Raw genomic sequence first — 21981 nt, 5'->3', positions numbered from 1 at the left:
ACATAATTCAGAGGCCAAATCTAACTAAAAATATGAAGCTGGACCACCACCTGCTGAGCTTTTACCAGTACTGTACGGCACATTGCGTAGTAGTTGATATATTTATTTATTTTATGTCTAATTTGAATTTTTCCAGGAACAGTGTGTATTAATAAACACTGCTGTAAATGTGTCTGTGTCAGCCTATTTTTTAGGCTAATTGTCAATTGTTGTCCCTGGGCCAGGTGTTTATATTTCAGTGTCAGCAATTTTGCTCCTCAGCAGTGCTTCAGAGTGTAATGTGCTGTGATATTTGGTTTGTGCAAGGCAACCTACTCTCTAAGTGAATACATTTTTGTAACAGGCCTCAAAATATCCATGTCCATAATTATTAACTTTCTGCCACTGTTTTTTGTGCTGATGCTGTGACCCTGCCTTTGGTTGTTCTCGTGCTGTAGCTGTACTGATACTGTACCCCCCGCTCGCCCTGATCGTGGTCTTGGTCCTGATTGCGCCGATGCTGTGATCTTGCCTTTGGACACCTCCCTATCAATATACGCATGAGACTCTTATCATCACCCTCAACATCATCATAGAGTGCAATTAATAATTTCACACCTATCTTCCCCTCTCTCCCCCTCTCTTCCCCTCTCTTCCCCTCTCTTCCCCTCTCTTCCCCTCTCTTCGCCTCTCCTCCGCTCCATGGAATGATGGAGGGTTCCTGAAGACTGCTTGTGGAGCTTTGTGATAACAAAAAAAAGCTTAGCTCTGCCATGTGTGCATGGAGAACCCTGAGTCACGCCTTTTTAGTGACATCTTTGTGAGTGCATGCCTCCACTATCAATATACGCATGAGACTCTTATCAACACCCACAATACTTTCATAGAGGGCATTTAGAAATTTTACACCTATCATTATTGTAATATGAAATGCGTCTGTTTCCATTATTGCTGTGCATCTCTCCCCCTCCCCTTCCCCTCTCGTCCCCTCTCTCTTTCTCTTTCCTTTTTGCCATGATTGTATTTAATTTGTTATTTATGACATCTATTGCATGTCTGACCATCCTCATCATCCTCTGCCGCTCTTCCTGAGGTTTCTTCCTCTCTTTTTCCCCCGTTACAGGGGTTCTTTTTTGGGAGTTTTTCCTTAGATGATGTGAGGGTCTAAGGGCAGAGGGATGTCGCTATACGCTGTAAAGCCCTCAGAGGCAAACTGTGTTTTGTGATAATGGGCTCTATAAATAAAATTGACTTGACTTAACTTTAGCCCTTTTGGTGCTAATGTTATTATGGGACCTCATGTGATGTAGAGATTAACATTCTGCATTAAAAGTTGCTGGTAGCTGTCTGCTGCACATCAGGACGTTCCCCTTTTGTGCGGACATAACTAATAACACTAGCACAAATCTCAGAGATGCCAGTTGGCATGGGACTAGTATTATCACATGACCTCTGTGTTCAGTGACAAACAATAGGTAAGGTGAAATCTTTACTTGACAAATTACAGATATGGCAGATTCATACAGGGTTAAGATCACAGACAACACCTGTAATTATAACAAATTACTAGAGGTCCTTTGGCAATGCTAGTCCATGGGCTAGGGCTTTAGACAATAAAAGCCAATTTGTTATAAAGCAGATTTACGCTTCAAACTACTATTAAGTTGGATGTTGGATGTGTTGTTGGATCATTATCTCTAAAATGATCGCACTATTTGCTGTGAGGCTTTTGCATTGGTTCCATTAGACTGTGTTTGATTAGAGCAGATTGAAAGAGTTGTAATTTGAATGTTAATCTAATAACTGCCTAATTCCAACTAGTGCCTTGGTATGATAAGTTACAGGCTGGTTCAGATAAATACTGGAATGTTTCACACAACACCTATAAGCTCCTGTGAATATTGGGAGAAGAGCCCCATCCTCACTGCTGAGGAACCACGGGGCAACAGGGGTAAATATCAACATGCCAGGACATGTGTGTCAAAACATATACAAAAAGAATGTTCAGGGATGAGTTTTCATCCCATCACTCCACACTCCTACCTGGTATGAGAAACTTGAAGGGGAAAGTGTGTTCTCCCTGTTTCAGGGTTCCTGTACAGGACACAGAGAGCAGATAACATCTGTCAGTGGAAACAGGAACAATCAGCCTGCTGTTTCCCACCAGGTACATACGCCTCAGGGCTGCATGCAATATCCAACAGTGGAAAATGCAAACCTTTACTACTGCAATCTTTAAAACTCAAATCATTTTTAAAAAATCTTTAATATTGGAAATTAAAGCTACAGTTTCTTTGTTATAAAAATGTGTCTAAAATGTTTCAGTGTGTTTTTCATATTGTGTTTTGTTACATTTCCTGTAGAAGACCAACTCACAAGCAAGTATTAGCGCTCTAATCTGTGACTGCACCCTGCCTCTGTACAAACTGTTGTGATGTAGTAAACTGCACCTATCACATGCTGACTGGAGGATGGAGTTAGCTCATGGAATCATTTTGCAGTCATAATCTCAATTGTTCAGCAGTGTACCTTTGTCTGCAACAGCGACGGTACTGTTGAAATACTGTTCCTCCACAGTCCAGGTCGTGTCACTGACCTTGTTGGTGATGCCACAGAAACCATTGCAGTTCACTTTGATGGCTGCAAAAAAAAACACAAAGACTGTCATCAGTGCAAACAGTTTGGAAAAAAATACTAATGTATACAACACAGTGTGCATAACTGCAGGAGAGAGATACACTTCAGGTCTTAAAGAACATTGCATGGTGAAGCTTCCAATCATCGTGAGCTCCGGAGTCCGCTTCAGCTGCACTGAGGCAGCACTGAGGGAGGAAGGGAGAATTTATCGCATAAATTCAGCAACTTGGTAAATGGACTGTATTTGTATAGTACTTTTCTATTTTTTTTGACCACTCAAAGAACTTTCACACTACATGTCACATTCATTCACACAAATTCAAACACTGGTGGCTGAGGCTACCATGCAAGGTGCCACCTGCTACTCAGTAATCATTCATATGCACCCGCACTCCGATGTCACAGCCGTTGGAGCAATTTGGGGTTTCAGTATTGTGGCCCAAGGATACTTCGGCATGTTGCCTGGAGGAGCCAGGGATCGAACCGCTGACCTTCCAATTGGAGGACGACCCACTCTACCTCTGAGCCACACCTGCCCAACTTGGCAGGTGTGGGACATGATGTTTTCACAGACTGTATGTCTCATGAACCTCTTTTAAAAGACAGTGACAGTGTAGCTTTGAAGAATCCAACGCTCCAGAAATTGCATCATTTAGCAGTTTCCTTTGGGATTTTGCATTACTGGCTATGGTTACATGCACATCAATATTTCCCTAACATTCTGAATATGACAATATTCTGAATTTGATGTGGGTCATATACACAGCAAATTCCCTTTAAATATTCCAAATCCGGATGTTTTGCAGAATTTAGCATTTAGGTTTTGGGTGCATTATTTGGGGCATGTATACAGCACATTTGGAATATGACTTTCAACTGGAGCTTTACTGCAGTTTGTGACACACAGGCTCTTGTTTGCGGTTTACAGCCTCTTGTCTGTTTACGGTCGGCTTCATGCATTGTTATGGATACACTACACAAACCAGCTCACAATCAGTTTGCTAAGCTGTGGGGTAGAGATGCATGCCCAAACAAAAAGCCCTCATTTACCACTACTGACTACCACTGCCTCTGCAATGAGGCTGTAAAGCTGTATTTGTCATTTTGACATTCCGTAGTCTCATTCAGGCACTTGTTACTCTACTTTTTAAAAACAAATAAAAACTTTAAAGTCTGGGGGTGGGGCATTACCTGACCAGATTTAGGTTGTAGAACGCAATGTGAAAGTCTATACTTCAACCACAGATATTATTTCTGGCTTTTAACCAAAAACCCATTAAAAAAAACATGAGACGAAGAAACCAGAGATGCTGAAATGCTAACTCATTTCCAGGTTTTAGACTTAATTCCTGGAGTTCTCTATTACCTTTCTGCATGTGAACGAAAACAATCAATCAGAGCGGAGGAGTCTCTAATGCAGCTGTCAATCATGTCAATCACTGCTTGTGAACTGCAGTCAACTGTCAAACTAGGCAGTGTTGATCTAATATAATAATATGGATCAACATTCTGTTACTGTTTCTGAAAACATTTGAGGAGAGAAAAAGTTAAGTGCAGTAACAGATTCTATTTCGTATAGGCTCAACCCTCTAAGAGATGTTGCCATTGGCTTTATCCCCATGCACACGAGCAGTGTCCTGCATGGCCCTTCACTCAGGTCTGCCACTGCAGTATAAGAACCCCTAGTATGAGTTCTGATCCCACTTTTTCTTCAGTGTTTGTTACAGATCTATCTAAAGAATGAAGATGATGACTTCTTGTACCACTGGAGGGGTTCACCTCTGTCCATCCTGCCATGCTGGCTACATTATGGACTTCGACCCCCATGCTTGCTATGATACGTACTTAGACCCACAGCATGCCAGGCTAGCCCTCACCCCTCGGGCCACATGCCCCTATTGTGCATGCCTGTCAATGGAGGAGAAGCAGCGGCGAGCAGGCATCTTTGTTGGACGTTGCTGGCTGATTCTAGTAAATGCCATCAGAAGCAGTAGGAGAGGAGGGACATGATGTTTTTACAGACTGTATACCTCATGAACCTCTTTTAAAAGACAGTGACAGTGTAGCTTTGAAGAATACAGTGCTCCAGAAATTGCATCATTTTTTAGCAGTTTCCTGAATTCTTTTTTACAAATCACTTTCCTCATCTCTTCCATTCTGAAATTTGCTTTGGCATATGGATTCAAATTTTCATGTCAACAGCCTCAACTGTCCTCCTCTGGTGCCATGTACTTTCCTCCAAGACTTATCAATGTCAGCTTACATAAAGAGAGTCAACTCTTACGAGCAAATGAACAACTGAAAACCTTGGTTTTTCAAAATGTCAACCTTTTTGGAAACTGAGATGGGCCAGCACATGTTTAATCACACAAAATTAGAGAAGTGTCTTAAACTACACTGAAGTAATTTTTATTGCTGTTGGGAAACTTATAGGTCAATAACAACTTAAGCCTAACTTTAGTGTCAGCTTGGTAATGTTTATGTTTGAATGAAATATTTTCTTATAGTCAACAAAACTACCCAGCACCTTTGATATCAGCAGTGTTTCTTTTTTTCCTAAAAAAATAAAATAAATAAAGCTGTGGGGCTTGGGGCTGAGTGATTTGTGATAGAACGCATTTACACTAAATGATCCCCTCCATGAATCGCCACCTTACCGTGGTGGAGGGGTTTGCATTCCTCTGTGATGGTGGGAGCTGTGTTGTCTGGGGCTACTAGCCCCTGGTAGGGTCTCCCAAGGCAAAGTGGTCTCTGGGGAGGGGCCACACTAAGAGTGGTTCAGAAAAGACCTTGATGAAACAGAGTTCTCGGGATATGGGTACCTCGCCCGATATTGAGTCACCGGGGGGCCCCCCCTTGGAGCCAGACCTGGGGAGGGCGCTCGCTGGCGAGCATCTGGTGGCCGGGCCTTTGCCCATTGGGCCCGGTTGGACTCAGCCCGAAGAAATCACATGGAGCCGCCACCCTATGGGCCCACCACTCGCAGGGAAAGGGATCGTGGTTGGGTGCCTTGTGTGCTGGGTGGCAGGCAGGGGTGGGGTCCCAGGCGTGCCAATCCTCAGCGTCGCAAACTGATTCTAGGGATGTGGAATGTTACCTCTCTGGCAGGGAAGGATCAGGAGCTGGTGCGGGAGGTTGAGCGGTACCAACAAGATATAGTTGGGCTCACTTCCACGCACAGCACTGGCTCTGGAACCATAGCCCTGGTGAGGGGCTGGACTCTCACCTTTTCCTGAATTGCCCAGGGTGAGAGGCGCCAGGCGGGAGTAGGGATACTCATGAGCCCCCAGCTGAGTGCCGCTGTGTTGGAGTTTACCCCAGGGAACGAGAGGGTCACCTTGATGTAACTGTGAGTCACACAGAGGAGGTCTCTGACTGTCGTGTGTGCGTATGCACCCAACATCAGTTCAGAGTACCCTGCCTTCTTGGAGTCTCTGGCCGGTGCCCTGGAAAGGGTGCCAACTGGGGACTCCATAGTTCTTCTAGGGGACTTCAACGCTCACATGGGCAATGACGGAGAAACCTGGAGGGGCGTGACTGGGAGGAACGGCCTGCCTGATCTAAACCCGAGTGGTGTTTTGTTATTGGACTTCTGTGCAAATCATGGATTGTCCATAACAAACACCATGTTCGAGCATAGGGATGTTCATAAGTGTACCTGGTACCAGAGCTCCCTAGGCCAAAGATCAATGATCAATTTGTAGTCGTATCATCTGATTTGCAGCCGTATGTCTTGGACACTCGGGTGAAGAGAGGAGCAGCACTGTCAACTGATCACCACTTGGTAGTGAATTGGATCAGGCGGTGAGGAAAGCTGCTGGACAGACCTGGTAAACCCAAGTGTGTAGTGAGGGTGAACTGCAAACATATGGTGAAGGCCCCTGTCCGCGAGATCTTTAACTTACGCCTCCAGAGGAACTTTTTATGCATCCCGGGTGAGGTTGGGGACATGGAATCTGAGTGGTCCTTGTTCAAAACCTCCATTGTGGAGGCGGCTGCTAGTAGCTGTGGTCAGAAGGTAGTCGGTGCTTGTCGTGGTGGCAACCGAAGGACCCACTGGTGGACACCAGCAGTGAAGGAGGCCGTCAAGCTGAAGAAGGAGGCCTTCCAGGCTTTGTTGACCCGGGGGTCTTCGGAAACAGTGGACAGGTACTGTTTGGCCAGAAGGGTCCAGGGAGGCCATGGTCTCCGGCTGTCCTCAGCAGGAGAGGAGAACTGCTGACCCGGATTGGGGACATTGTCAAACAGTGGAAGGAACACTTTGAGGACCTCCTGAACCCTACCTTAATGTCCTCTGTCAAGGAGGCAGAGTCTGAAGACTTGGGGGAACCTTGGGGGAATCCATATCCCTGGCAGAGGTCACTGAGGTAGTTGAAAAGCTCCTCGGTGGCAAGGTGCCTGGTGTGGATGAGATTCGCCTTGAAATGCTGAAGGCTCTGGACATTGTAGGGCTGTCTTGTCTGACACGCCTGTTCAGTGTCGCGTGGAGGTCAGGTATGGTGCCTGTGGAGTGGCAGACTGGGGTGGTGGTTCCCATTTTCAAAAAGGGGGACTAAAGGGTGTGCTCCAATTATCGGGGTATCACACTACTCAGCCTCCCAGGGAAAGTCTACTCCAGGGTGCTGGAAAGGAGGCTCCGTTCGATTGTCAAACCTCAGATTTACGAGGAACAATGCGGGTTTCCTCCAGGCCGTGGAGCAGTGGATCAACTCTTCAACCTAGCGAGAATGCTGGAGGGGTCGTGGGAGTTTGCCCGTCTGGTCTACATGTGTTTTGTGAACTTGGAGAAGGCCTACGACTGCATCTCTCGAAGAGTCCTGTGGGGGGTACTGTAGGAGTACAGGTTACTGGGGTCACTTCTGCGAACCATTTGGTCACTGTATAACCAAAGTGGGATCTGTGTCCACATACTTGGCGTGAAGTCAAACATGTTCCCAGTTGGTGTTGGCCTCTGCCAGGGTTGTCCCTTGTCTCCGATCCTGTATGTGATTTTCATGGACAGAATTTCAAGGCGCAGCCGGGGGGAGGAAGGGGTCTGGTTTGGGGACATTAGAATGGCGTGTCTGCTTTTTGCAGATGATGTGGTTCTGTTGGCTCCATCACAACGTGACCTCCAGCATGCATTGGGGCGGTTCGCAGCCAAGTGTGAAGCGGTCGGGATGCGAGTCAGCACCTCCAAATTGGAGGCCATTGTTCTCTGCCACAAAACGGTGGACTGTTCCTTCTGGGTGGGGAGTGAGTTGCTGCCCCAAGTGAAGGAGTTTAAGTATCTCGGGGTCTTGTTCAAGAGTGAGTGAGAACGGAGCATGAGATGGACAGACGGTTTGGTGCGGCATCCGCAGTGATGCAGGAGTTGCAGCGGAATGTCGTGGTGAAGAGGGAGCTGAGCCGGAAGTGGAAGCTCTTGATTTACCAGTCCATCTATGTTCCAGTCCTCACCTATGGCCATGAACTCTGGGTAGTGACCGAAAGAATGAGATCGCGGATACAAGCGTTCAAAATGAGCTTCCTCCGGAGGGTGGCTGGGCTCAGCCTTAGAGACAGGGTGAGGAGCTTGGACATCTGGGAGGAGCTCGGAGTAGAGCCGCTGCTCCTTCGCGTCGAAAGGGGCCAGTTGAGGTGGTTCGGGCATCTGATCAGATGCCTCCTGGGCGCCTCCCGTTGGAGGTGTTCTGGGCACTTACTACTGGTAGAAGGCCCAGGGGCAGACCCAGAACATGCTGGAGGAATTAAATATCTCGTCTGGCCTGGGAACGCCTTGGGGTCCCCCAGGAGGAACTAGAAAGCGTTGCTGGGGAGAGGGACGCCTGGAGTGCTCTGCTTACCGTGTTGCCCCATGACCCGGCCTCGGATAAGCAGACAAAAATAGATGGATGGACACTAAATGATCAAAAGTATGTGGACAGCTAAACATGACTGCACAAACTATGCGGTTGCTGCTACAACAGCCTCCACTCATCCTGTATCAGACTCCCAGCAAACACTGGAACCTGGATACAGGGATTTAGCCCCATTAAAACACAACGTGAGTGAAGTCAAACAGCGACAGTTAGTATGTTTACACTATGTTAGAAAAAGTCAAATTGTTGTGTAGGTCAGACTAAAATTGGACTTTGAAAATACATGTTAACATGTCTAAATTTTTCAATGTCGGACTAACACACCTAAATAATGTGGTTGGCGGTCAATTACTTTTTCGTGTATAAGCCTCAACTAGACCTGAACTGGCCTCGGTGTTCTGCACATGCTCCATAGTCCCCATGCTAGGCTTTGACCCGGAAGTTGAACGGTACAAATTTGCATAAGATAGCCAGGAAAAACAAAAGAAGAAGAGGGGGCACCCAGATTCGCACCTGTTTGTGGATTGTCATCCCCTCTCATCCACCCCTGTCTCTTTCACGCTTAATCTGTCCTATAAATAAAGGCATATAAAGCCCAAAAAATAATATCAAAAAAAGAAGAAGAGAAGGGAGGAGAACAAAACAAGATGAAGATATCAACATGACTAAAAGCTCAGCACCGAAAACATATCCATGTTTTAACCATTCAACATGCAACATGTTTGCCACTTGCTAACTTGTTTGGCATGTGACACAGTAGGCCTACAGGAAGAAGGTCCAATAGCAACTAGCTGAAAGGGGGCATTTTTCCACATACCATGGTGGAATCAGACATACTTCCATCAATATATGGATTCTCTCCCAGTGCTTGTATACTAAGACAAGGACAATTGCACATATAAACGAGCTGACTGATGGGGGTGAGTACAAGTTCCTTCACACCAAAAGGAAAAGCATTTCTTTGGGGGGCTGATTTTGTGCACTGGGACACTGTCCGGTTGAAATGGGAAAGAGACAAATACAAAGTGTTGCCACAGAGTTTTGTTTAAAATATTGTATGGTATAGCATGGAAATATCCCTTCATTGTCAGTAATGAGCCTAAACCAGGACCCAAAGCACAACCATATGATCATAAAGTATATGTTTAATAAAATGGGACTCTTTTCGTCTAAGAACACTTAAAAAGAAAATTCTTCTTTCCCTTTAATTGTAGGATTCTAAAACAGTTCTTTAGTAACACCATCATATCCACTGTATTCAACCACAATGACTGAAGCATATTTGATTTTACTGCAATGTCAATATTTGCCAGCTTCATGTCTTGGGCCCAACCCACTTGATAATCCATCAGTGATTCAAAGTATTACTTTGGGAGAGAGTTGGTTCCTAAGAGGCAGTGCTGTGGAGTGAGCAGTCAGACCAGCTCTACCTGAAGAGGAATGTAAACTAACTGGAGGCTCCGCAAGCATTCAAACAGAAACTCCCATACACTGAAAAGCTGCTCCGATTGTGTCCACAGACACAAACAGAGAGAGAGAGAGACACTTGAGAATGATCTCAAGCAGAAAGTGTCACTTCAGAATTAGGACAAAACTTTTCTTGTCCATTGCTCTGCTTTACTTACATAGAAATCAACAAACCAAAGCTAGACAAATAATGGTAAAGAATAGACAGGACTATTATGAAGACAAAGTGAGCACCGAGGCTCCAGCACATACGCTGTAACATGTTGACCAAGACAAGGTGGAGACCTATACGACTGGACTGTGATGGTGTGCAATAGATATGGAATGAGCGGCAGTCAATGTGTGGAACCAGCGAATGGGTGGGAACATGGTCCACGCCAGTACACAAGTGACAAAGCCTGGCCCAGCTGGCACAACACGTTACCAAGGACAGCAGCACACTGTGCAAAAGCATAAGCCTTAAAAAACTATATTATATAATATCCAATATTATTGTTATTAGCATCAAGGGTATTACCAGACTAATATCGCCTTTACATGGGATCTGTCGGACAGTAGACGACAAACTGGATGTCATTTTAGTTAAGAAGAACAGGACAGTAAAATTAGGTGAGGCCGGCAGAGAATACTGGCAATGGTAAATGGTACTGAAGTCCAAAATCAAAATTTTTTTACTTTTTGCTCTAATGGAATTTTCAATGGCTATTGCATAGCTACTACTCAAGGAGGCCAATTTAGACAACAAAAAGCAAATAATTTTAGTGCAACAACAGCCGGAAGTATATGATCAAAAATTGAAATCCTACTGACAAGTTACAAGAAAAGCAGACTTATGAATGAGCACATACAAATCGATAAATAAATGACTTTTTTTTATGATTTAGAGGGAATTTGACAATCCCTTTAAGTGTGCAAGAGAATGTGAGGAGAAAGCTTCCTTTTATGGCTATGTAAATTGCTACAATAATGACATGAAATAATAGCATGAATAATGAAATCATTTTATATAGTACATTTATCCAACCATAGCAACATATCATCGTGTGTTCACCGTGTGTCTCTTTGCCGACTTGCCATTCCATTAGATTTTTTTCTTTTGATTCCTGTGCTGTCCAGGAGGTGTCACTGGTCTGCCATTATCACCAGATTCCATGTGAACGCAGCATTAGGGAGTAAAGGAATACAAGTTGGGCATTTAAAGTATAACATATGAGTAACTGTATTCCGTTACAGTTAAAGTTTCAATTCTGAATTTAAAGTTACTGATTACAGTAACTGTCTTTGAAAACAGATTACTTGAGGGGATTACTTTTTTCTGCTGTAACACTGCATTCTTACTGAACATGAAGTGCATGAGCATGAGTTAGTTGATATTGTTTTCTACTGGAATGTTTTAATTGGCCACGGGCAACACTTGAGCAGAATTTTTATTTGACGCCCTGTTTCCAATTATTACTGTCATTCACTCTGAAAGTTTTGCAATTGGGAGGAATGACTGATTCATGAAGCTGGAATGATGAGTTCTCTACATTATACCGCCCTACATATATGCAAGGGAGATTGCAAGGGAGCTGAAAGTTTCTGGTTAATTATCATCACTACTAACAGCCTATTTGCTACACCTGCCTCACAACAACAGTAGAGGAGATGCACAGATGCACAGGACACTGTCAAGCATTTCTGACATGAAAACATAAGATCCAAACAAGTTAGCTCAGCAAGACAATTTTGAAGTATTCCTAAAGTTATCAAAGTTTTTCAATATGTTACTTAGTTTGGGTAATCTAATACAATATGTTACAAATTACAATTAAGGGCATGTACTCAGTAATATGTAGTTAGTTTTAAAAGTAACCTTCCCAACACTGGATATTATGACGAGTAGACCAGTAGACAAATATGGTAGATGTTGGGAAATTGGAGGTTTTCAAAACTGTAGACGTTTACATATTTTATTGGTGGACATTTTATAGGCTGATTCCAGTATTTCTGAAATCACTATTTATTATTACAATTCAATTAATTTTAGGTCAGTAAATTAAAAATAAAAGTTCCATTATTTCCCCACTATTTTTTTCATTTCTGACTGTAGAAAAGTCACTGTTCAGTGAAAATCTTGTCGCACACATCTGGTGTTTGTTTGTTTGTTGTTGTTTTTTAATCTACAAATTTACAGATGAAATGTTCTTTGGTTGTGAAATTTATCTGCTTCCTTCCTTAAATTCAATGAGCCTTTAAAGAAGTGAGTGAGAGTGATTATCTGAAAAATATACTATGACGATAGAAACGACTGTTTTTCTTAGACAAAAAGGTGAAACTTTTGGAAAGGTAGAGACCTTTCTGTTTGAAAATATAATTCACAGACTACACTACACTCTACATAATACTATTTGTGTAAGAGGGGGGACTTATAATCTGTATTTCAGAAATCTGTATTTAGGACTTTGATAACAGATGACCAACCCATTATGCCATTATGCCTCCCAGTAATCTCTCACAAAATCCCAGAATCAGTCTGTGGAAATATATAATAGGGTAGCGGTGCTTTAGAAAATTACTTCCAATGACAGAAAGGTCCAAATTAAAGTAATTAAACCCACAGACACAGCCAACCACATACTAGTGATTGTCTCACAGGTTGGGCGGTTTCCACAGTGGGATCACAGCGAGAGAGGCCTAGTTTACATGTCTTATAAGCTACATCCCACTTCCTTGTTCAGCGCGGCGATGTTTTCCCACCAGGTGAGTAAATGTATCCGGATACGCGCTTACCTTTACACTGCAGCGACTGGCCCAGCTTGATGGTCACGGTTCCAGAGATGGACTCTCCCGGACTGTACACCACTTTGTTTTTGTCAAACGAGATCTCAAACTCCTGAAGTTTCCCCATGTTCTCCCGATCCGAGGCGAGAGGCAAGGTCACCTGTGCGCCCAAACAACACCAGCATTTACTTCTCTGTGTTCCCGCCCCTTCATGCAACGTCACTGAGCCCTCCAACATGAGAAAGAAATGTCTTCACATTATATACCATATGCTGTATATGTGTAAATAGAGTTTGCCCTGCATGGTTTTTGTCTTAGTTTTGTCTTTTTTTGTTTTTCTTATGTCTTGTTTGCAGTGTTCTGTTTGTTGTTGCTGTTGAACATTACCTGACTGAATTTCTAAATATGCTTGAGCAATGTATGAAATGACTGAAAAAACAAACAAAAAAAAGAAAAAAAAGAAATTAGTTCAAATTCAGGAAGGTGCACTACAATCTGTTTTTTTCCCCAAGCTGATAGTATGATATTATTTTATACGTATATATAACTCCAACTTAGAGCATACTTACAAACAGAACTTGAGTTAGGTCGATATATTTTGCTGCATATAGCTTCATATAGGTCCATATGAAGTTATTTCAAATGTAATTTATTTATTTATTTTATTTATTTTCCAGTGCCAAACACCTGCATATGTGTGCAGAAATCTGTGCCTTTACATGGGCTGCTCCATACCCCTACCACCATGTTGGAACCTGCGCCTCCTTCCCCTCATTGAAATGAATGGAGGTGAGGAGCTACCATGCAGCGCTGTGTTAGCAGAATAAGATGTTAATTTAAAATTAAGAAATCAAGGGAAAATAAATAAGACAGGCCCATTATATGAAGGAAATAAGCTTCAATATCGCTTTAACGTCCTGCTCCGTTTGGTAGAGCACATGTTGAGTCACAATATTTTATTGAAAAATGTGATGAATTCAACTCAGCCTGACTGAGCTGTCCCTGCTGTTCAGTTTATGTATGTTGTATGCTAAAAAATCCTCTAGATGTCGCTGTGTCTCTAAAAGGTCTGCATTTTCAGTTTCAAAGGTAGGCAGATTTATTCAACATGCTACAGTTTTGGCGGTCTTACTGAATAGATCTATGTAACTTAAAACGAGAATAAACATTTAATAACAGTCAATTAAAAAAAAAAAACATTCACTACCAAATGATTGATTTGGCCTTTTATGTTGAAGGTAGTGAAGCTAAGATAAAACTGACTATTTATTGAGAAAGACATTTTTAAAAAGTCTAATCATTCATTATTGTTAAATGATACGTTTAATATAACATTTAAAGTATCATTTAACAATAGTGAATGATTAAACCTTTATATATGTGATTATACATATACCATTATATATGTGGTGAAAATATTTAATAAGTGTGATTTTTTTTTTACTGTTTAAAACCATGTTTTACCAATTAGTTGAAGTGGCCTTTTTGTGGTAAAGGTAGTGGTGCTGAAATAATAAAATAGCATTTTTTTATCAAATAAATAAATGCAGAAACTTTCAAAGGACTGTAATGGTAAATATGCATGGAAAAAATGCTACTTGTGGTAATACTACTAATTCCATAGTCACAAATTGATATATGTTGATTATACTAACATATTACAAGCATAATAATAGTACATGATTTGTAATTTTTAATTTTTTTTCTCTGTTTTTACCATTAACATGAAAGTCAATTTCAATTGTTTGGTTGAGGCCATTTAAAAAAAAAAAAAAAACAACTTTGTTAAAAATATAATTTTTCTCTGTGAGACCTTAAAGGACTATGCGCCATGACTATGAGCTCATCAAATTGAGGGTATTAGTCTCTAAAACCTGCAGGGAAATCAAAGTCCTGTGGCCTGTAATGTTAACAGCTCAGGAATTAGTTGGTATAGTCTTTCATGAAGAGTTCACTGTCACTTCATCAGAACATGGTCTTTCCACCAACAAAGAATTATGGGCTTCAAATATTAGTCAGACTCCATGCTACGGATTTGCAGTAATTTCTGAATCACTTCTGTTTGGACTGTTTCCCTTCCCAATCCTAAGAGACTGGAATGCATCTCGAAAATTTTGCGAACCAAAACAGTACAGCAGGGGATCCAGGCAGCTGTTTACTCCTGCTAAAATCCAGGATGTGTAATATGCTGTTTCGATCTGCTGAAGAACATGGCATTCATGCGGGTAGTATTTTTTTAGTACCACTGCCACAGTTCGTATTATGTTCATGGGCAGGAAGCACAGTCCGAAAATCACCAGGCACATGCCGATCATCCTCTGAGATTTCACCTTGACTTTCAGACCTTTAGCCGTGCTGATGTTGAGGTGAGTTAGGGTGTTCGCCAGACGGCCGTAGCAAATAGCGGACACAAGGAAAGGAAATAGAAACCCGAGGATGAACAAGATGAAGTTAATGACAAAGTAGACATCGGTCAGGTTCCTCTGATGGATGGAGAGGCATTGACTGTTGCTGCCCTCTTTGCTTGGAGGAAGCATGAAAGCGTAGATCAGAGCCTGGATCAGGAGCACAGACCAAACTCCTGCACACAGCTTCCTGATAAACTCCTTCCGTTTCATGCAGGAGCTTTTGTTGAAGTGCACCACGGCTGTATACCGGTGGATGCTGATGAGAGTGAGGAAGATGGTGCTGCCATAGAAGTGCGAGCTGAGCAGAGCGATCTTAACTTGGCACAGGAACCGACCAAAGGGCCAGTCATTGCCCATGGCAAAGTACACCGCCATCATGGGAGTGACTGGGGTGGCTATGGCGTCGCTGAGGGCCAGGTGGAACTGCAGTGTGGTTCCAGAGGTCCAACTGGCAAGCCGGCAGCAGAAGACCCACAGGCTGAAGGTATTGAGGAGGAAGCCCAGGAAGAAGACAAGGCACAGGTGGACAGTGATGGACAAGTGCTGAGTCTCCCCCAGACAAAATCCAGAGTCATTGCTGCTGTTCCCAAGCTGCGAAGAAACTTCCATCTCCTCAGAGATCTTTTTCTGACACCTGTGAAGAAAAAAAAACAGACTTTACATCATAGATTCAACTTTTTCTACAATAAATCAATAAACAGATAGTGCTATGAATTAAAGAAAAGTTTATCTACAACACTAAAACTAAATCATAATAACACGTCAATAAAAAAAATAGAAAGGTAAAAAGCAAAAATGAATCATACAGAAATGAAATAAAATAGACTTACAATATAACTATACTTAGATTATTAATAAATATATAATAATAATATTATGATAAAAAAAATAAATAGACTAAAGAACAAATTCATCACATAAGGCAATGTGTCCAGATAGGATTTTTTTTTTTTTTTTTTTTTTTAATAATTTTATTTAGGTTTTTAGATATATACAAAATACAAAAACAACACACAATAAAAAGAAAAGAGAATGAGACACAGAGTCCCTGCCCCCAACCCGAACAAAAGGCCAGTATGTACAGAATATAATACATTATACATCATATATTGTACATGCATACTTAGATAGACAGTGCAGGTATTACCCAATGCTAATGCCACAAAAAATCCAGCAAAGGCAGGTAGCCACAGGAAACCAGATTCAACCGCCAGGACCAACAACAAATAAGCAGAAACACACTTAATGTCCTGTAAATTTAGACAGTTAAAGCACGTAACATGGACCATTAATAGTACTCCAGCCACAAAAATGTAGCGATCATTAAGTAGGTGTACAACTTAGGCGCCCTGTTGCCTGATGTGATCCACGAAGGGCCCCCAAATCTTTACAAATTTCGAATTAGAGTTAGACAAAGAATATCTTATCTCCTCTAGATGTAGGCAAGAAAATCATATCATTGAGCCATCTTTTATAACAAGGAGGGGATGAAGACTTCCATTCCCTCAATATAACCCTCTTGGCTATCACCATGCCAAACATGAGGGCCAACTGACTCTCGTGTGGAAGTTGTGAGCAATTTTCAGAACAGCCCAGAATTGCAAAATTACAATCAGGGGTCACTCGCTTTGCTAGTATAACACTGTACCACTGAAATATCTCCTCCCAGAATTTCTTAAGTTTGGGGCACGACCAGAAGAGGTGAGCTAAAGTCCCCTCCTCAGACTTACATTTGTCACATGTAGGGGAGAGGGAGGGGTAGATCTTATTCAGCTTGACCTTGGAGTAGTGAATACGGTGCATAACTTTAAATTGAATCAGCTGTAGTCTGGCATTAATTGAACAATCTTTAATTCTACTTAGCCCATTCTCCCAGAGCTCAAGAGGAATTTCAGAGCCAGTTTCCCTTCGTCCAGATAGGATTTTAAGCAGGATGTGAAGCCAGTAAAGTTGTTATTCTGTTTTGCAGATTCTATGGAATTGCGCCAATAAACAAGATTCATAACAAACATTTCATTCATTGCATTTTTTTTAAATAAAAAAAACCAACAAATTAATAACTAATAAAAATTAATTGTGTTGAGCATCAAAATTTATCAAGACCATATCAAAAGTCTGACTCCTGAAAGATGAGTAAGGTGATATTGGCAACCTTCAGGCCTGAAAAATGAGGCATGGAAGTGCCAAAAAGTGCAGTTCTTGAGACTGGCTCCATAAGCCCATCAATCTCTATAGACCCCATATTAAAAATATCCAACTTTACAGCAGAAATAAACATGTTCACTGCGTGAACATGCCACATCAGACACACTGTCATGAAGCCTGAGGAGGTGGCTGAGTATGATCAGTGGCCTTCATCAGCCAAGAAGTTCAGGTTAAGATAAATGAATTGATGCCTCTATACCTTCAGATTTACACAGCTTTATAGATAGAAAAAGTAAAGAACGGTATTAAGATCTTTTACTGAAGTAGAAGGACCAATATCATAGTATATATAATAATACTGAACTATAATTAGTAATGTTTTAATTTAATTCACATAGAGTTGTTGCTTCACTGATAATAATTAATCATGGTCAGAGTTGAAGAATTAAGTTTCATTCAATGGAAATACTTAAGGAAAGTACAAAAAAATTGTACTGAAGAACCGCATGCACACACGCACGCACACACTAAGTGGGCCGACAGACCTTAGCCTACATAAGAGCAAGGCTGTACCACTAACAGGTTTGAGGGTTCTGTTTCTAAACCAAACACTGTTTCCACTAAAAGCTGCAAGTTCTGCTTTGTGAGACCTCAGGCAGTTTGTGTTTGAGACACAGTTACAGTCAAGACTAGCTGAGAACATAGCTGAGGATTTAGCAGATCCAGAGCCTGATATTTCCCTCAATAGTCATTAGTGTGTGATTATTATTTGGCTTCACCTTATTTCAGGTGTTAATTAATTAGGTGAAAGCTAACGGCCAAACCTCCAACAGATCTGCTATGGATATTCTCATCCTGATGCTTTGTCTCCATTGGGCCCAAAGTCTGACTTAACACAAGAGATGTCAAAAATCTAGTGGGCCAATTGTCTCCACTTTGCTGATTGTATTCATGCACTAGAGGATGAACCTTTTCCATTTTGAAGGCCTCTGGTAGCACCCTTAGGACATTAGTGTGTTAGTATGTTCCAACTGTGGACTGTAATGAACAACACAGATACTTGTACTTTAAATTCAATTCAATATCCACACAAAAAAATACGAATCTATGAAGCTGTGACTGTTTGGTGTGTTGAAGAGCTGTTGACCTGTCTGTATTGTTTGTATCACATGATTTTGTATTGATTTCTTGTCATTTTGTCCCCCTGCTAGGTGTGAACAGACTCTACACTCACACCGGCATCTTGTAGCTCTCTTCATGTACAGAAATCACTTCCTGTTCTCAGTATTGTTAAGGAACTGAGATGCAGTTTTTGCACCTAAAGTGTTTATAAATACACACACAACACACTCTTTAACGTCACTTCCCCAAACTGGGGTTCTCTAACATTATCAAATTTTGCAGCAATTATGACACCCACTCCACCCACTGCTCTTCACTTCAGGAAATTCAAGTATTATATTGAACATTCTGAGGTATTATCAGGATCACAAACTTGTAAGGATGAAAATGTTTTTAAAATGTATATACATATACAACATAACATATACAGGTGGTGACAAATGTCTAAGTTAGGTGTTTTTATTTATTATGTATTTTATTGAATAATATATTTGGATGTATCTTTGTTTGAATTTTTTTCCAGTTTTGTTATTACATTTTTACAGTGGTGAAAGAAAAAGTCACAACACTTTGTTACAATACCCAAATTATTTTTGGGAGGCAGTATTTGTTTTTTTATTATTTCATATTTCTTTTTGCTTTCACTTTAACTCCAATACATTTCCTAAATAAAATGTACACTTTAACTCCAATACAGTTTGTTATTTACTACAAAATAGGGATTGAAGGGAGCAAGTATCTGTGCTTTTACTTTCAAAACACAAAATCCACACAAATATATACATAAATTGTACTTTCATACATTTAATACAATACTTTTGATACTTAAGTACAGTAAACATCAGATACTTCAAGACTTTTACTCAAGTTATATTCTTATTGGTGACTTTAACCTCTACCAATTTCATTTTGTGTGACAAGGGAGATCTGCACTTTTACTCAAGTATGGCTTTCAGTTACTTCATCCTCTGCTGCTTTTTCATAATTTATAATCTTCATCTGCATCAGTTTCACATTGTTTTACCATCAACATTTGTACTGTCTTATTCTGATTCTGTCAGGTATCTGTAAAGCACTTTGGATGGTACTAAACTACATGAAAGGTATAATACAAATAAAGTTTAAGTTTGACTGATTCTTCCAGCATCCTTCCAAATGATCAAATGGTTGCCCCACATGTCGCCCCAAAATTTCCATGGGGGTAGAAATGTGGTGACTGTGAAGGTCACAGCAGATGACTCACATCTTTTACATCCTCATCAAAACATTGGTTGACATCTCGTGCCCTGAGCAGACTCATCTACATTTGATTTTCTACTCATTTATTCAGGTTTCTCCTTTTTTAATTTGGCACCGAATGTCAACCTCATATACAGTGATTAGTTTAAACTGTTCCTTGTTTACACTGTAAACACTATACACACACTGTACACACTGTGCACACACACTGCACACACTGTAGACACTGTGCGCACACACTGTACACACTGTACAGTGGCTGCCTAATGAGCTACAGAAACCAGACTGTTGCAGTTCTAATCATGTGCTCGTCATATGTTTTTCTGCACTGGATCTGTATACAGATGTTGAAAAACCTCTGACAGTCCATTCTCTCAGTTTGTTCCAGTTCCAAAGTCCCCCCTGAGCACTGAAGTCTCACAGACTTCCATCACTGTAACTGGAGGTTCAGGAGGGTGCGAGCTGCTGCAAGCAGTGCATGATGAATGGGACATCACTTTGTGAAATGATTTTACTCAGACACATTTCTATGCACAGTTACGTATGAGGCTGATATTTCAGACTGTAGTTTCATGATGTGTAAAACTAATGATATTTTAATTATACTGTCATATTAGAAGACTTCACTGTGCCATCATAAAAATAGTGTGTGCTATTGTACTTAAAATGGAAATCCATCTTTTGTAAACTCATTTCATAGTTTGCTTGCCTTTTTTTTATGATTACAATTCCATCGTCATAATGATCTTACGCAAAATCTGTGGCAGAGGCCTCAATTACTGCAGATCTGTGGGGCCAAAAGCTGTCAGTGTGACAGCTGAAAGCCCTCACAGACCTGGTGGGACCTTTGAAATGACATGAAGGAGTCACTTGATTCAGGAGCTTTACCAAATTCAATGTCCAGAAGACAAAAACAACTTTCACGTTCTCTTAAGTAGGTGAAGAGTGTAATGGTGTTTTGTTTTTTTTTTAAATTAGATTTTATGTTGTGTCGTGGGCCTTGGTTGCGCACGATCCTGCTTGACGTGACCTTCTACTGCCATTGTTATGCGTCATGCCCCCACTACCAATATACGCACAGGACTCTTATCAACACCTACAATATTTGCATGTAACATCACATGCTATCATAGAGTGCATTTAGTAATTTTACACCTATCACTATTGTAATATGACATGCTATTGTTACCATTAACGCTGCGCATCTCTCCCCCTCTCTCCCTCTCTCTGTCCCCCTCTCTCTCTCTCTCTTTTCCTCTCTCTCTCCCTCTCTTTCTCTCTCTCTTTCCTTTTTTGTCGGTATTGTAATTTTATTGTTATTTATTTATGATATCTATTGCTTGTCTGTCTGTCTTGGAAGAGGGGTCCCTCCTCAGTCGCTCTTCCTGGTATTTCGACAATTATTTTCCCCCCGTTGCAGGGGTTTTAAGAGGGGTTTTTCCTTGGACAATGTGAGGGGACTAAAGGCAGAGGGACGTCATATGCTGTAAAGCCCTCTGAGGCAAACTGTGTTTTGTGATAATGGGCTTTATAAATAAAACTGACTTGACTTGACTTCACAAAAACAGGAAACAAATTGAAAAAAAGCGCTAAATACTATAAATAATTATAATGTGTGTTTTTTTGTAGCCTAATTTTAAACATATAATTATATAGATTTCTTGATATTTTGACATGCAAATTACAAATCAGTAAATGGTGACAAAAATGACCTAAAAATTAGCTTAAAAAAGAAAGAGTGAATCATTAGAAATTTATCCAATAATTAGGGAAAAATATCGAGATTTTTAAAAAAATTCTAATTATTTATATATGTGTGTGTGTGCGTGTGTGCGCGCGTGCATTCATGTAAATATGAATATATAAAAGAAAGCAATAAAAACATTATTGTAACTATAAATATACTTTCGACATTTTCCCTATGTTTTTGATTTTTTTTATTATAATCCTTCTGTTTCTTAAAACTATTTTTTTGTAAACTTTCTGGCAATTTGTGGGTAATTTCTTGCCAAGTTGGTCATTGCCTTTTTTACCCAATGTTCTCAGTTTTCAAAGGGTCAAAGAGGTTGCAAAAGACGTCTGAATGCACAAAAAAACTGATGTCGATCCAGTTTACAAAATCTTAAATATTCCAGAATATTACCAGATCACTGAGATCTTTTAAATACATAAATAGATCTACATATACACTGTACATCTAGACCTGCACTTGATAATATGGTAGGTAAAATGGCATTTTAAACCCTCATCTGTGGGCATTGTTTGCTTATGTAGAAATGATGTGATCTTACCAGTGTAGAAGTTGTTCTCAGTATGTGGAGCCCAGTTAACTAACATTAAGTGTTCCTCTTTCAACCTGCCTACATGTATGGTTACCAGGG

At 41.0% G+C, this 21981-nt stretch overlaps 2 protein-coding genes across 2 annotated transcripts in view; both read right to left on the bottom strand.

Annotated features, from left to right (window-relative positions):
- Positions 1-14219, bottom strand: part of arrdc1a (arrestin domain containing 1a) — a 34372-nt gene extending 20153 nt beyond the window's left edge. Inside the window, exons 1-3 of the mRNA XM_042488451.2 lie at positions 12696-14219; positions 2509-2619; positions 2023-2073 (exon numbers count right to left, since the gene is read on the bottom strand). Of these exons, the coding sequence (XP_042344385.2) occupies positions 2023-2073; positions 2509-2619; positions 12696-12924 (391 nt within the window). The 5' untranslated portion in view covers positions 12925-14219. The remainder of the gene's footprint in view (positions 1-2022; positions 2074-2508; positions 2620-12695) is intronic.
- Positions 14220-14362: 143 nt separating this feature from the next.
- On the bottom strand, positions 14363-21981 carry LOC121944960 (P2Y purinoceptor 4-like). The gene is made up of 2 exons (XM_042488940.2): positions 21892-21981; positions 14363-15728 (listed from the first exon to the last, which is right to left on the bottom strand). The coding sequence occupies exon 2, from the start codon at positions 15701-15703 to the stop codon at positions 14714-14716; it is 990 nt and encodes a 329-aa protein (XP_042344874.1). The 5' UTR covers positions 15704-15728; positions 21892-21981; the 3' UTR covers positions 14363-14713.

Source organism: Plectropomus leopardus, chromosome 4, assembly GCF_026936395.1.
Source record: "Plectropomus leopardus strain MGB_pleo_1.0 chromosome 4, ASM2693639v1, whole genome shotgun sequence".
NCBI classification, from domain to species: Eukaryota; Metazoa; Chordata; class Actinopteri; order Perciformes; family Serranidae; genus Plectropomus; species Plectropomus leopardus.
Note: the sequence above shows the minus strand (reverse complement) of the source record. Positions and strands in the feature narration are given on the sequence as shown.